The sequence below is a fragment of the Tachysurus vachellii genome, chromosome 23 (assembly GCF_030014155.1).
Source record: "Tachysurus vachellii isolate PV-2020 chromosome 23, HZAU_Pvac_v1, whole genome shotgun sequence".
NCBI lineage: Eukaryota > Metazoa > Chordata > Actinopteri > Siluriformes > Bagridae > Tachysurus > Tachysurus vachellii.
Window position 1 is genome coordinate 7,573,129 of NC_083482.1, and position 12,276 is coordinate 7,585,404.

At 42.7% G+C, this 12,276-nt stretch overlaps 1 protein-coding gene across 2 annotated transcripts in view; it reads right to left on the bottom strand.

Moving 5' to 3' along the window:
- Positions 1-2,802: 2,802 nt before the first annotated feature.
- mindy2 (MINDY lysine 48 deubiquitinase 2) overlaps positions 2,803-12,276 on the bottom strand; it is a 31,127-nt gene continuing 21,653 nt past the window's right edge. Inside the window, exons 6-9 of one of the 2 annotated variants that reach the window (XM_060859289.1) lie at positions 10,512-10,654; positions 7,489-7,659; positions 5,632-5,847; positions 2,803-4,957 (exon numbers count right to left, since the gene is read on the bottom strand). In XM_060859289.1, coding sequence (XP_060715272.1) covers positions 4,805-4,957; positions 5,632-5,847; positions 7,489-7,659; positions 10,512-10,654 — 683 coding nt within the window. In that variant the 3' untranslated portion in view covers positions 2,803-4,804. The remainder of the gene's footprint in view (positions 4,958-5,631; positions 5,848-7,488; positions 7,660-10,511; positions 10,655-12,276) is intronic. The other variant, XM_060859290.1, reaches the window with a different exon arrangement.

Consider the following 12,276-nt stretch of genomic DNA (forward strand, 5'->3'; position numbering starts at 1 on the left):
TAATGTCTGTCTACTTTTACACACCATGTATGTTGGGCTAACTTACACATTTTGGTCATATATACATAAGCAATTAACCCATTGTTAATGCAAAGGAACATTGAACTTTTTAATATCCAGCCTTTAATGCAACTGTAAAGATTAAGTGTAAATAGATATAGAAAGGAAGTACAAATAGAAACATTATTTTAACTGCCTCAGTGTCACTGTTAGCTCTAAACATGCGTGGTGAATTTTAGCTTGTTTTAACTAATCCATTACAATGATATCAAGAACGATGCACTGAGGTTCTTGCAAGATTTGATTCGACCCATTTGTGGTACAGACCATACATTCATGCTAAATAACCCAAGCGTCCTCGATGAGGAGTTCCATCGGGGTGGTTTTGGCAAAGCAGGCACAGGATTTTTGTTTACAAACTCACCCCAGTGTAACATCAGCGTGTATTAAAAGGATGGCCTTAAATCACAGGTTCCTGATCCTGTTGTCCTGCATGTAGTGAGATTCACCCCAGCTGTAAAACACCCACTTCAAATCAGGAGGGCTGTTAATAAGCTGATTAGTTCAATCAGGTGTGTTTAAAGTAGGGCAGGGGGGTTCAGGGGGGGTTCTCCAGGACCAGGGTATGGACCTGTGCCTTAGACAATTAGTTTGCTGACACATTTAATTGACAGAATTGTGTGTAATCAGCCAAGAGATTTGGTGTCTCTTACTAAAGCCATTCTGCTACAAGTAATGGACGTGTCATACCTAAATATTTGCTTCAGACCACATCCAGTTCATTAGTAACATCACACAGACATGACCGTGGTTTAAGATGCATGAACTAAGAGTATGTTGCATTACTGCAAATGATGCGATAAAAGCAGTGCTGTCTACAAGACTTTTGTTGTTTGAAGAAAGAAGCCGCTTTTCTCCATACAAGCTTTATGGTTTGTAGCCCTGTAAATGTTTCTAATGGTCACATCCTCTTTATTAGCATGATTCAGCTTTTCAGGGTGTTTACACTAAATCTGGCATCTGATTCTGTAGAAAATGAGGTATTTTGCTCCTTATTAGTGCATTCAATTGATATAACAGTGCAGAACCAATTACAACGGCAAAATAAAAGTCCTTCAAATGCACCTTGATGTCCCACAGCACAGTTCAATCATCAATATTGATAGCAGTGAAGCTTCCGTTACAAATTCCACCAAAAAAATAAAAATAAATCACAAGTTAAGTTGAAAATCAGATGTTAATCGTATTGTTATATAAATGAGGCCCCTGGAACATGAAACAGCATATTAATCAAGAGCAAAATCTATACCCACATTGTTGATTAGAACTGGGTGATATTTTCCTTGTTTATCAGGGGAGTTCTATTGAGCAGCCACAGAAAGCCTGCAGGCAGAAATGACTGGTTCCCAGTTATAAAGTCTGCATTATTGATAGGATTTTCTGCTTATTGAAGCACAGTTATATGACGAACACTGACATAAGAGCTCATTAACAATTACGACAATAATTAAGAATAATTTTCTCATACATTTAGCTAAAATAAATATTTTTCCCATATTGCCGAGCTCTGTTGAATAAACCCTTGGTTTTGTTTAACGCAACTGAACTGTAAATGCAGTTAAATGTCAAACAGCATCCTGGAGGCCAAATGTCTGTTTCTTAAATTTACTGCTGTGCTTCAAACTGTTAGAGACGTGAAGCACACTGCTGAGCTCTGCATGTGTACAGACGCTGTGTTCAGGTCATGTGAAATGTGGAAATAACAGAAGGCCTAGTGTCCGTTTCCTGTTGACGACTTGATTAATGCTGTGCGTGAGCTCTACCCCACACATGTACCCCGTTCTGTGTACAAACCCAAGTTCTAACCCTGTATTTGACCACAGTTAACTAATTGTCCTTTAGCACAGCAAAACACTGGAGGATGTGTTGCATCACTGAAGGCCTGAGTGGTTCTCTATGGAAAAGTCTACAGATTATCTCAGTCTCCTCTCACACCTACAACTGTGTGTGTGGTATAAAAGTTCCTGTAAAAGCTGAAAGCTGTGTTTCTGTACAGAGTTTGGCCATTAAAGGCCTGTATAAGACAAACGTGACTCACTCACCTGTGAGCCTCAGAGATCCGTGCACACACACAGCCCCTCAACACACACACACACACACACAGCCCCCCAACACACACAGCCCCCCAACACACACACACACACACACACACACACACACACAGCCCCCCAACACACACACACAGCCCCCCAACACACACACACACAGCCCCCCAACACACACACAGCCCCCCAACACACACACACACAGCCCCCCAACACACACAGCCCCCCAACACACACACACACACACAGCCCCCCAACACACACACACAGCCCCCCAACACACACACACACAGCCCCCCAACACACACACACACACACAGCCCCAACACACACACACACACAGCCCCCCAACACACACACACAGCCCCCCAACACACACACAGCCTCCCAACACACACACACACACACACACACAGCCCCCAACACACACAGCCCCCCAACACACACACACACACAGCCCCCAACACACACACACACACACAGCCCCCAACACACACACACACACACAGCCCCCAACACACACACCCCCCCAGCCCCCAACACACACACACAGCCCCCAACACACACACACAGCCCCCAACACACACACACACACACACAGCCTCCCAACACACACAGCCCCCCAACACACACACACACCCACAGCCCCCAACACACACACACAGCCCCCAACACACACACACAGCCTCCCAACACACACACACACACAGCCCCCCAACACACACAGCCCCCAACACACACCCCAACAAAGCAAATCTATTTTGTTCAAAGGGTGTACTTTTACCACATTCATGTCATTATGCACCATTACTGAAAACATTGTAAAATCTTAAAACACCTGTTGACCTCGAATCACAACTGCCGTTTCCTTACTGAGTTGTGTAAGCCACTTCTTTAGCAACTTCACACGAAAGTAAAGGTGGCCATGTTCACTAGCAAGATGCCTCACACTTGTAGAGCTAGTTTGGCACATACAATTATTTTAAAGCAAATCAATTTTTTAATTTAGAAATTACATCTAATCAGATGGCCCAAACTCATCATTTCAAGGCGAAACAGAGGATGTCAACAGAGGTGCATTAAGAACAGTTGAGGTGTTTCAGAAAAAAACCTCATAACACGAGCATGACTTGAACCGGGCTCCTACCCTCTACTACAGTTCCTCGTCTCGTGTGTGTGTGTGCGCTTGTGCACGCACACCTCTATGCGAGTTGAAAACATCCTGTTGGAATGTATCGAGTAAAGGTTTGTCAGGAGAAGGCAGTAACCAGGATAATGTGCTGAGTTACATTGCACAGCTATGGTGTAGTGGTGCACATATTTACACACACAGTGCTCTCACAATTAGTGTGGACATACAACAGCAGAAGCTGTGGCACGAGCAATAAAGAAGTAACACACTGCTTAAATCGTATAAAGTTATCCGTTACAATCCGAAACATCACTGAGGCAGTTGCTCAGAAAGTGGCAGCATATTAAAGATTAAAGTGGCAACTCACAGAGACAGAAACATGTCTAGGGAAATGTAATGCTTTAATGTCCAGGGGAAAGTCAGGGCTGCTGCTGAGCGCTGGACTATGACGGGGCTGGCGGAATAAACTCCTGCAGGAACATGGTGCATTCTACCAATCTTACATGGCCTAAAGCACACAGAGGGAGCGAGGACAGTCTGCACCATGTACATCTTGAACGGAAACTTTTGGCTACAGGACACGTTAGTTCTAAGAGAGACGCAATACAGCGAAGGATTTAAAAACCCCAGTTGGCCAACTGGATGTACGGTGGGCGAAATGATGAGGTTTGTTTTCTGAAAATATCACCAGAGTGCTGACCATCTACATCATTTAGGAAAATAACGTTAAACCCTTCACTGGACCTCTTATTAACAGGTCATCTTATTGTTTTTTGTTCCACTATGTTTTAATCTTGTCTTGCAAGCCATGGCCGGTCATCAGTACTGCTCACTGTAAAATAAATCTCAGCTTTTTCTGAATCTTTTAAAATGTGGCACTGCTGATTTACTGGCACTTTGTTAGAACAAATGATCGATTATTTGCTGTGATGATATTTTCGCAATATCGCCCGCTCCTGAACTAAACTGATCCAGAACCCCTGACTTTAGTGCATAATAACAACGGTTTCAAGTGAAGATAGGTTTGGCGCGATCCTTAGAAGCCCAGAAGCTGAACGGCACGTCATGTAACACCGTTACAGTGTGAAATGTAGTCCTGCTACCGCTACATCCTCTCTGTCCCAGTGTAAAGATCCTGCCTGTAAAACTGCATCTCTGTGTACAAGTGTGTGTGTGTGTTATAAAACAGCTTATAAAACATCTTATAAACAACTGCAGTAACAGAAATCAAGAAAAAGAAAAGAAGAAAACGGTGGCATTATTTCTCTCTGGTGCACTATAAAATCCACCATCCTGAAGCGTGAGGTCACTCCACACAAGCGCAGTGCACCGTGCGGCTGTAGGAAGGTCAAGGCAAGCTTGATCAGAGACGTGGTGCGAGTTCATCCCCCGATCCGCTCTGCTGTGTGTTCAGAGCTCAGAGAGCAAACAGCATCAGGCACCAGTGGCTTAGGAACAGCAGATCCTCTCCTCCGTCACGCTCTCTCACTCCTTGTGCAGCTCTGAGTCAGTGTGGAACGACGAGGCTTCTGCCTTTCAGTCAGACTGTGAGCAGGCTGCAGAGCTGTTACAGGATCACACACTTCTCCTTCTCCTTGGCCTCTTTCTTAGTTTTGCGCTCAGTGCTGGAACTGTGCTTTCCTGGACTGGAACACGTTGCTGCTCCTCCTGCCGGGGCGGCGACCGCTCCTTCAGCCACAGCGCCTCCTCCTGCCTGAGCCTGCAGGACAGAGAGTGGGAAATGAAAGCAGGGACAAGGATCTGCAGGACAGCAACAGTGACTGGAAAACAAAACTGCTCTATCTGACCTGCTGAATCCTGTTGCTGTAACATAATAGTCTGGTGTTTGAAACAGCAACTGTAGATAACTGCACTCACATTTGTGTTTATTTTAGTTAAATAAAGTTTTTAAGTTATATTACTGTGCTTTAAATTTATGAATGGAGAGAATCAAGACCCAATTCCTTTTTTTTTTTTAAATAAAACTTTATTCATCTGCTCTTAACGTGTGCAGTACTGGATATGTTTAAAAAACAAAACACACACACACACACACACACCTTTAATAGGACAGTGATCCAGCCTGTCAGGAACAGGTTAAGAGCTTCAGTTAATGTTCTAAGCAAACAGTATAAGGAAGAAAAATAGTAATCTCTGATTATCTCTATTGGTGCTAATTTGAGTATTTCAGTAACTGATGATCTTCGGTGTTGTTGGTGTTGGTTCTTCAGTGGTCATCCCTGCAGTAGACTTATAGATGCACTGAAGCTGTTCTGGGAGCCTGTGGGTACTAAAACCCTTTTATGTTCTTTTCCTGTGTCACTTAACATGTATGTGCATGAATGAAAAACTCAGAAAGGGGGTGTGTGTATGTGTGTGTATGTGTGTGTGTACCTGTGCGGCCTGTGCGACTGCAGCAGCCTGTTCCTGTTCGTCCTCCTGCTCTTGATAGAACTCTGATGCCCTGCGATCTTCCTCCTCCTGCAGCTTCTTCGCTAACTCCAGATCACTGATACCCTCAGGGAGCTGCTCCCAGCCCAGTTCTGACACCTGCTGCTCCTGCTGTAGTGACAGCGCCATCAGGTAGTCCTGCATGCGCACACACACAGTCTTCAAAGACAACCGTTTTCGATAGTGTAAGATGGCCGTCAAGTGCACGGACACCGAAAGGCGTTCTGTGCATTAAACTGATGTTTTTGTTTGTTTTTGAAACTTTATAGAGGACGCTGTTTACATCTGTCCTCTTATAACATGCGCAGCAGTTTGAATAGATGCAGTGCCTGGCTTTATAAGTGTTAGTCGAGGCATGTTAACCTTCACAAATGATCAGGGAGAAGTAACCAGGCTGGAAGTGATGACGATTAAAAAAAATCAACAACAAAAAAAAACTTGCCACAACCGGAAGAATTTTGTGATAATGTTGATAAATATCTAAAGATAACGAATATAGCTGGTTTCCTGGTTTGAACCTGAGATCAGGTTACTGTGTGTGGAGCTTATTACTGTGTTCACATGGGTTTCATCTTTTTACCAGATTCCTACAACCCTCAAATCCTCTATATATACTACATGTGTGATTGTAGCTCCCTCTGCTGCTCCTGTGAAGTAAAATCTGAACTTTTGTTCACCTGCTGTTCATCAAAACACAGCAAGGTCATGAGCTGAAAGTACTCAAGAAACATAACAAAAAAAATCATCTATTATTCAAGTTGCAGTATAAGCCATAAGCACAGGGAGTAAACCGAGGGAGAGCATCATTAACCCTGAGAGTGATGAGGTAAAGACTGCACCAGGTATTCTGGGAAATAAAGCTCAATGGATGCAGGGACATAAGATTAAAAGTTCTTGTGAAATTAGGTTTCTTTTACAGTGATGTTGGATGTATAGGGTTCCGAACAGGACCTGGGATACACAGGATTATTCATAACGTCCAATTAAAAGATCCTATATCCCCCTTCTCTGTATATATTACCCTTATATGTATATATTGTAAATATTCCACTATGCACTTCTGCTTAGATGCTGACTGCACTTCATTGGCTTGTACTTTGCACAATGACAAAGTTATAATATTAGATTAATCTAATTGAATCAAGGGGGGCACGGTGGCATAGTGGTTAGCACGTTCGCCTCACACCTCCAGGGTTGGGGGTTCGATTCCCGCCTCCACCTTGTGTGTGTGGAGTTTGCATGTTCTCCCCGTGCCTCGGGGGTTTCCTCCGGGTACTCCGGTTTCCTCCCCCGGTCCAAAGACATGCATGGTAGGTTGATTGGCATCTCTGGAAAATTGTCCATAGTGTGTGATTGAGTGAGTGAATGAGAGTGTGTGTGTGCCCTGCGATGGGTTGGCACTCTGTACAGGGTGTATCCTGCCTTGATGCCCGATGACGCCTGAGATAGGCACAGGCTCCCCGTGACCCGAGGTAGCGGTAGAAAATGAATGAATGAATGAATAATTGAATCAACATTTTTATGGTGTAATTTACAATTTATCCAGGAGGTGGCAGCATTATATTAGGCCTGACTTTACTTTCTGGACACCAGACACTGATGAATCGTGTTTATTTCTTTATAAACCCAATTACAACGTCCCTAAAGCAATTTAGGGCTCTAAAATCAAGTCCTGCACATAAACAGTTATACAAGTGAATAAAGTAAAGAGCTATCTAAGCCATCTTAAAAACAAAAGCTTGTGAGCGGATATTTACCAAGGAACCCGTAAAGACGACTACGTTAAAAGGTGGTCCTGACCTGGTCAATCTGGTCCTGCTGGCCGTGGTAGACGCTCTCAGGGTCAGAGGGTCTGAGACGAAACTCTGAATCGCAGAAGTTTCCGTCCCCATCCACGTTATGTAGACTCTCCCACACCACCTTCTCCTCAGTCAGAAAGCCCTGATCTGTCACCAGCAGGTACAGCTGGCCCTGCAAAACACACACACACACACACACACACACACACACACACACACACACACACACACAGACACGCGCGCACGCGCACACACACACACACACACACACACACACACACACACACACACACACACACACACACAGCCATCTTGTAACCACATCTTGTAACCACAGACCCACACAACTCATCACACAGACCCCAACACCCTCAGCACTTCCTGAGCATCGCTGTAAGATTGGTCGGAAGGTTTATTTTTTATAACACAGCTTGGAGCTGAAGCTACTGTCGAAACTGCTATCTTAATTTGCCTGTTTAAATACATTACTGTTTCTATAGTAACTGCTAAGTCCTGTACGTGTACACCAGATGCTAAATGCTAAACTGTACTGTACTGTTTGAATACCATATTATTGTTGATGTGGTAAAACTTGATGTAAGGAGACTTCCGTGTCAGTGTCTCGCTACAGTCTGAGGTAAAACTGTAAGTTTCGATGCAGGTCTTCAGAACGGAGGACTTCGTGCTTTTTTGATTTAACACGACAAGCCGCAGTTTGTATCTTTTTAGACTGTAATGTAAGAGATAACGGAACATAACGTCCCATAAACAGATATATTTATAAATTGTTATATTAAAAAGAAGCCTCTTATTCTACTGTCTGTGGTAACTGTAACGCTGCTTCACATGTACTGTATATATTATAACAGTTATATATCAGTGTTCTGGTTCCCTGGAGGTCCAGTGGCACGATCCTGCCGTCTCATTGCCAGGGCCTGGGTTTGATTCCCGGTTCGGGAGCTAAACCCATCCACTGAGGGATTAACTCTCAATGCCAATCTCAAGCCAGGGTAAAATGAGAGGGTTGCATCATGAAGCGCATCCAGCAAGTATGTGGATCAAAGTATGTGGATCAGATGATCTGCTGTGGCGACCGGACAGGGAGCAGGGATCCGTCATATACTAATAAAACACATCATTTCTCAGTTATGCAAAAAATATGCATAAAAAAAATTACATTTCTAGTAACTACATGCAATCCCGAGCTGTTTGTGAGCATAAAGCACCTATTACTGTGATCTCTCAGCACTCAGACTAGATACTAGAAGAGCACTGAAGCCACGCATCCTAATTACGCACTCAGAAGATGCATCTGGCTTTCTATTAGGCTTTTGCTGAGCCAGAGGAAAAGTGACGTGAAAGGCCTTTGAAAACCTACGGGTGTATCAGTATGTGAAGTCTTAGCTAATGACTTGCTCTGTTTTAGAGAACATGTAGCCGAGATGCACAGTGTTCCTTTGCCACAGTAGCAATATCTTTAAAAGGTTTCTGTCTCATTTTAGGACACTGAACACACAAAATTTATTTATTAACCACCACATGTTAATTTATTGGTTTATTTAAACAGGTGGGAATCAGGACACACAGGACATACAAGTGAGGGATGAACTGACTTTTCCACCACAAACTGCTTTTACAGCCATCTAAATGCTGAACCATAGACCAGGTTCTGACTGCCTATGAACATAAATACTAATATACCCAAAAACTGTCAAAACTTTATGGACTAGGATCTGATTGACAGAATTATGGTATAGTTTACATCTAAAAGGATTTTGCACTGCTATTTTTTTTAAAAATCCATAATAAAAATGCATAAATATAGGGAACCTCAGAGAGCCGCTGCTTTCTAAATGGTTTTCTGGATGACTTGTGAAATATGTTTCTGCTGATTAAATAAATCAACCCTATTTGTTTATATGTCTAACCCGAACAGTCCACCATAAACCACAGCACGACTGCCTCAGTGTCTATCGCCCAGTAGCCCTGACCGCCGTTTTGATGAAGTGCTTTGAAAGACTGGTGTGTGTGTGTCTTACACCCTGGACCCACTAAAGATTGCGTACAGTGCCAACACCGTGGTAGAAACGGACTGGTGGCGTCTCCTCAGACGCTTAAAGGACCTTAAACTGAGCTCTCTTGGGCTAAGGTCTTTCTTGATTGATTTCTCAATGAATGTGTCCATTAGAGGGCAGAAAATTAAAATCTAAAGGAAAGTCTTGTCTTTCGGAATGTACGGAGAAGCGAAACACTGAGAATCACTTCTAGGTTCTAAATCCCTGATACAGCACCACTTACTCCACAGCAGACCAGTTAAAGAGTGATTTCTGTTTTCTTCCTTTAAATAAATAAATGAATAGCAAATAAATAAATCTAAATCTAAATGTACTCCAACATCCAGTGTATGATATTCGAAGGATAGTATCATCTCAAATGGAGCTCAAATTGGAATAAAACTGAAAGCAGAAGCCTTTACTAATGACATAAAAAGTATGTAACGCGACGCCGCTAGATTTAGCAATGTGTGTGGGCTAATTTAAAAGACTTTTCCACCGGAGTGTCATCGACTGGAATTGGATGTATTGGAATTTTTTCTCCTCCAGCGTCAGTGCCTCGTAGCCCCACCCCTCTTCCACTGCATAAACAAAGCTGTGAGTGTTTGTGTGCATGTGTCCAACATCCCACACTTGGTTTTTGCAGTTAAATAATTGCCGCATCCCTGTACTTGAAGTGCACTTCATGTTTTAGTGTGAACACATTACTCACACTATTTATAGCACACACTGGGGTAGAGAGGTATTTGGGACACTCCAAGTTTATTTTGTTCACCTTTAACTCAACCACGACAACACAATGTATCTACATAACATGACCTAAAACCTTACTTTAGATCTACATGTTTAATTTATATATCCTGTATAAATAAACCCTAGTTTAGTGAGCATGCATTTAAGAGCCCTCGACATGTACTTCACAGACTGACCCACAATGAGGTTGTATACATACAGTGTTTGTGTTGTCTACCTTGAATTTGGTCATGGTACTGAAGTGGTTGTTTCTGAAGAACACGCACAGTTCCCCCTCTTGCACGGTGGACGTGAGCTCACACAGGCCGTGGTAGGTCAGCTGCGTGGCCGTGTTGTAAAGGAACTGCTCCGCCACAAAGCCTGATGCAACACACATTACAAAGATACACATCATTTCACAGCCAAGTTCCAGTGTCCTCGTTTAGCACGGAAGCATGAGAACTCAATATGATGCGTATTCTGCACACAGACAGACAGACAATCGAACAGACAGAAATCTAACAAACGCCCATAAAAACAGGCAGGTCCATGTCATACTGTATGATTACGCCAGTCTCAACCCTAACTTTGAGCCAAAGAGGGAAAAGGTGTGGATCATATAGTGCTTTTAAAATAAATACAGTTACATTAAAGCAGCTGCAATAGTTAGAGCTTCTGCTGACTGTCATTAGAACCAAAAATGGAATATATATATAAAAACACAACACTTACAAGCTTCTATCTTCTCCCTCAGTGACCCTACAGAACCTACTGATGAGTAATAAATAAACCATATAAAGTATTTTAGTGTTCTGCCACTAGAACAGCTTCAATATTCCTCAGCATCGATTCTGAAACATTCTTTCAACTGCTGCTGTGATGATTGAGGAGATGTCAAAACCTCACAGTGCAAGTATTAATGATTATATAATAAAATCCAAAAAAAAGGAAATAGAATATAAAATATTTATTTCTGACATTTGTATAGGATTAAATAAAACATTAATTATCAACTTAATTAACTAATGAACTATTTGACTATTGAGTTGCAAGCAAGCACACGCAAGTAGATGGAGATAGATGTAGAAGCAGATGCAGCATATGGCAGGAGAGAGAAAGAGAAGTGGAATAAAAGAAAGATTTAGAGAGGGAGATGTAGAGAGATGTAGAGAGAGATTTAGAGAGGGAGATGTAGAGAGATGTAGAGAGGGAGATGTAGAGAGATGTAGACAGATGTAGAGAGAGAGATGTAGAGAGATGTAGAGAGGGAGATGTAGAGAGATGTAGAGAGGGAGATGTAGAGAGAGAGATGTAGAGAGATGTAGAGAGTGATGTAGAGAGATGTAGAGAGAGATGTAGAGAGAGAGAGATGTAGAGAGAGAGAGATGTAGAGAGATGTAGAGAGAGAGATGTAGAGAGAGAGATGTAGAGAGAGACATGTAGAGAGAGAGATGTAGAGAGAGAGATGTAGAGAGATGTAGAGAGAGAGATGTAGAGACATGTAGAGAGAGAGATGTAGAGAGAGAGATGTAGATAGAGAGATGTAGAGCGATGTAGAGAGTGATGTAGAGAGATGTAGAGAGAGATGTAGAGAGAGAGAGAGATGTAGAGAGAGAGAGAGATGTAGAGAGAGAGAGAGATGTAGAGAGAGAGGTAGAGAGATGTAGAGAGAGAGAGATGTAGAGACATGTAGAGAGAGACATGTAGAGAGAGAGATGTAGAGAGAGAGATGTAGATAGAGAGATGTAGAGACATGTAGAGAGAGAGATGTAGAGAGAGAGATGTAGAGAGAGAGATGTAGAGACATGTAGAGAGAGAGATGTAGAGAGAGAGATGTAGAGAGAGAGATGTAGATAGAGAGATGTAGAGACATGTAGAGAGAGAGATGTAGAGAGAGAGATGTAGAGAGAGAGATGTAGAGACATGTAGAGAGAGAGAGATGTAGAGAGAGAGATGTAGATAGAGAGATGTAGAGACATGTAGAGAGAGATGTAGAGAGAGAG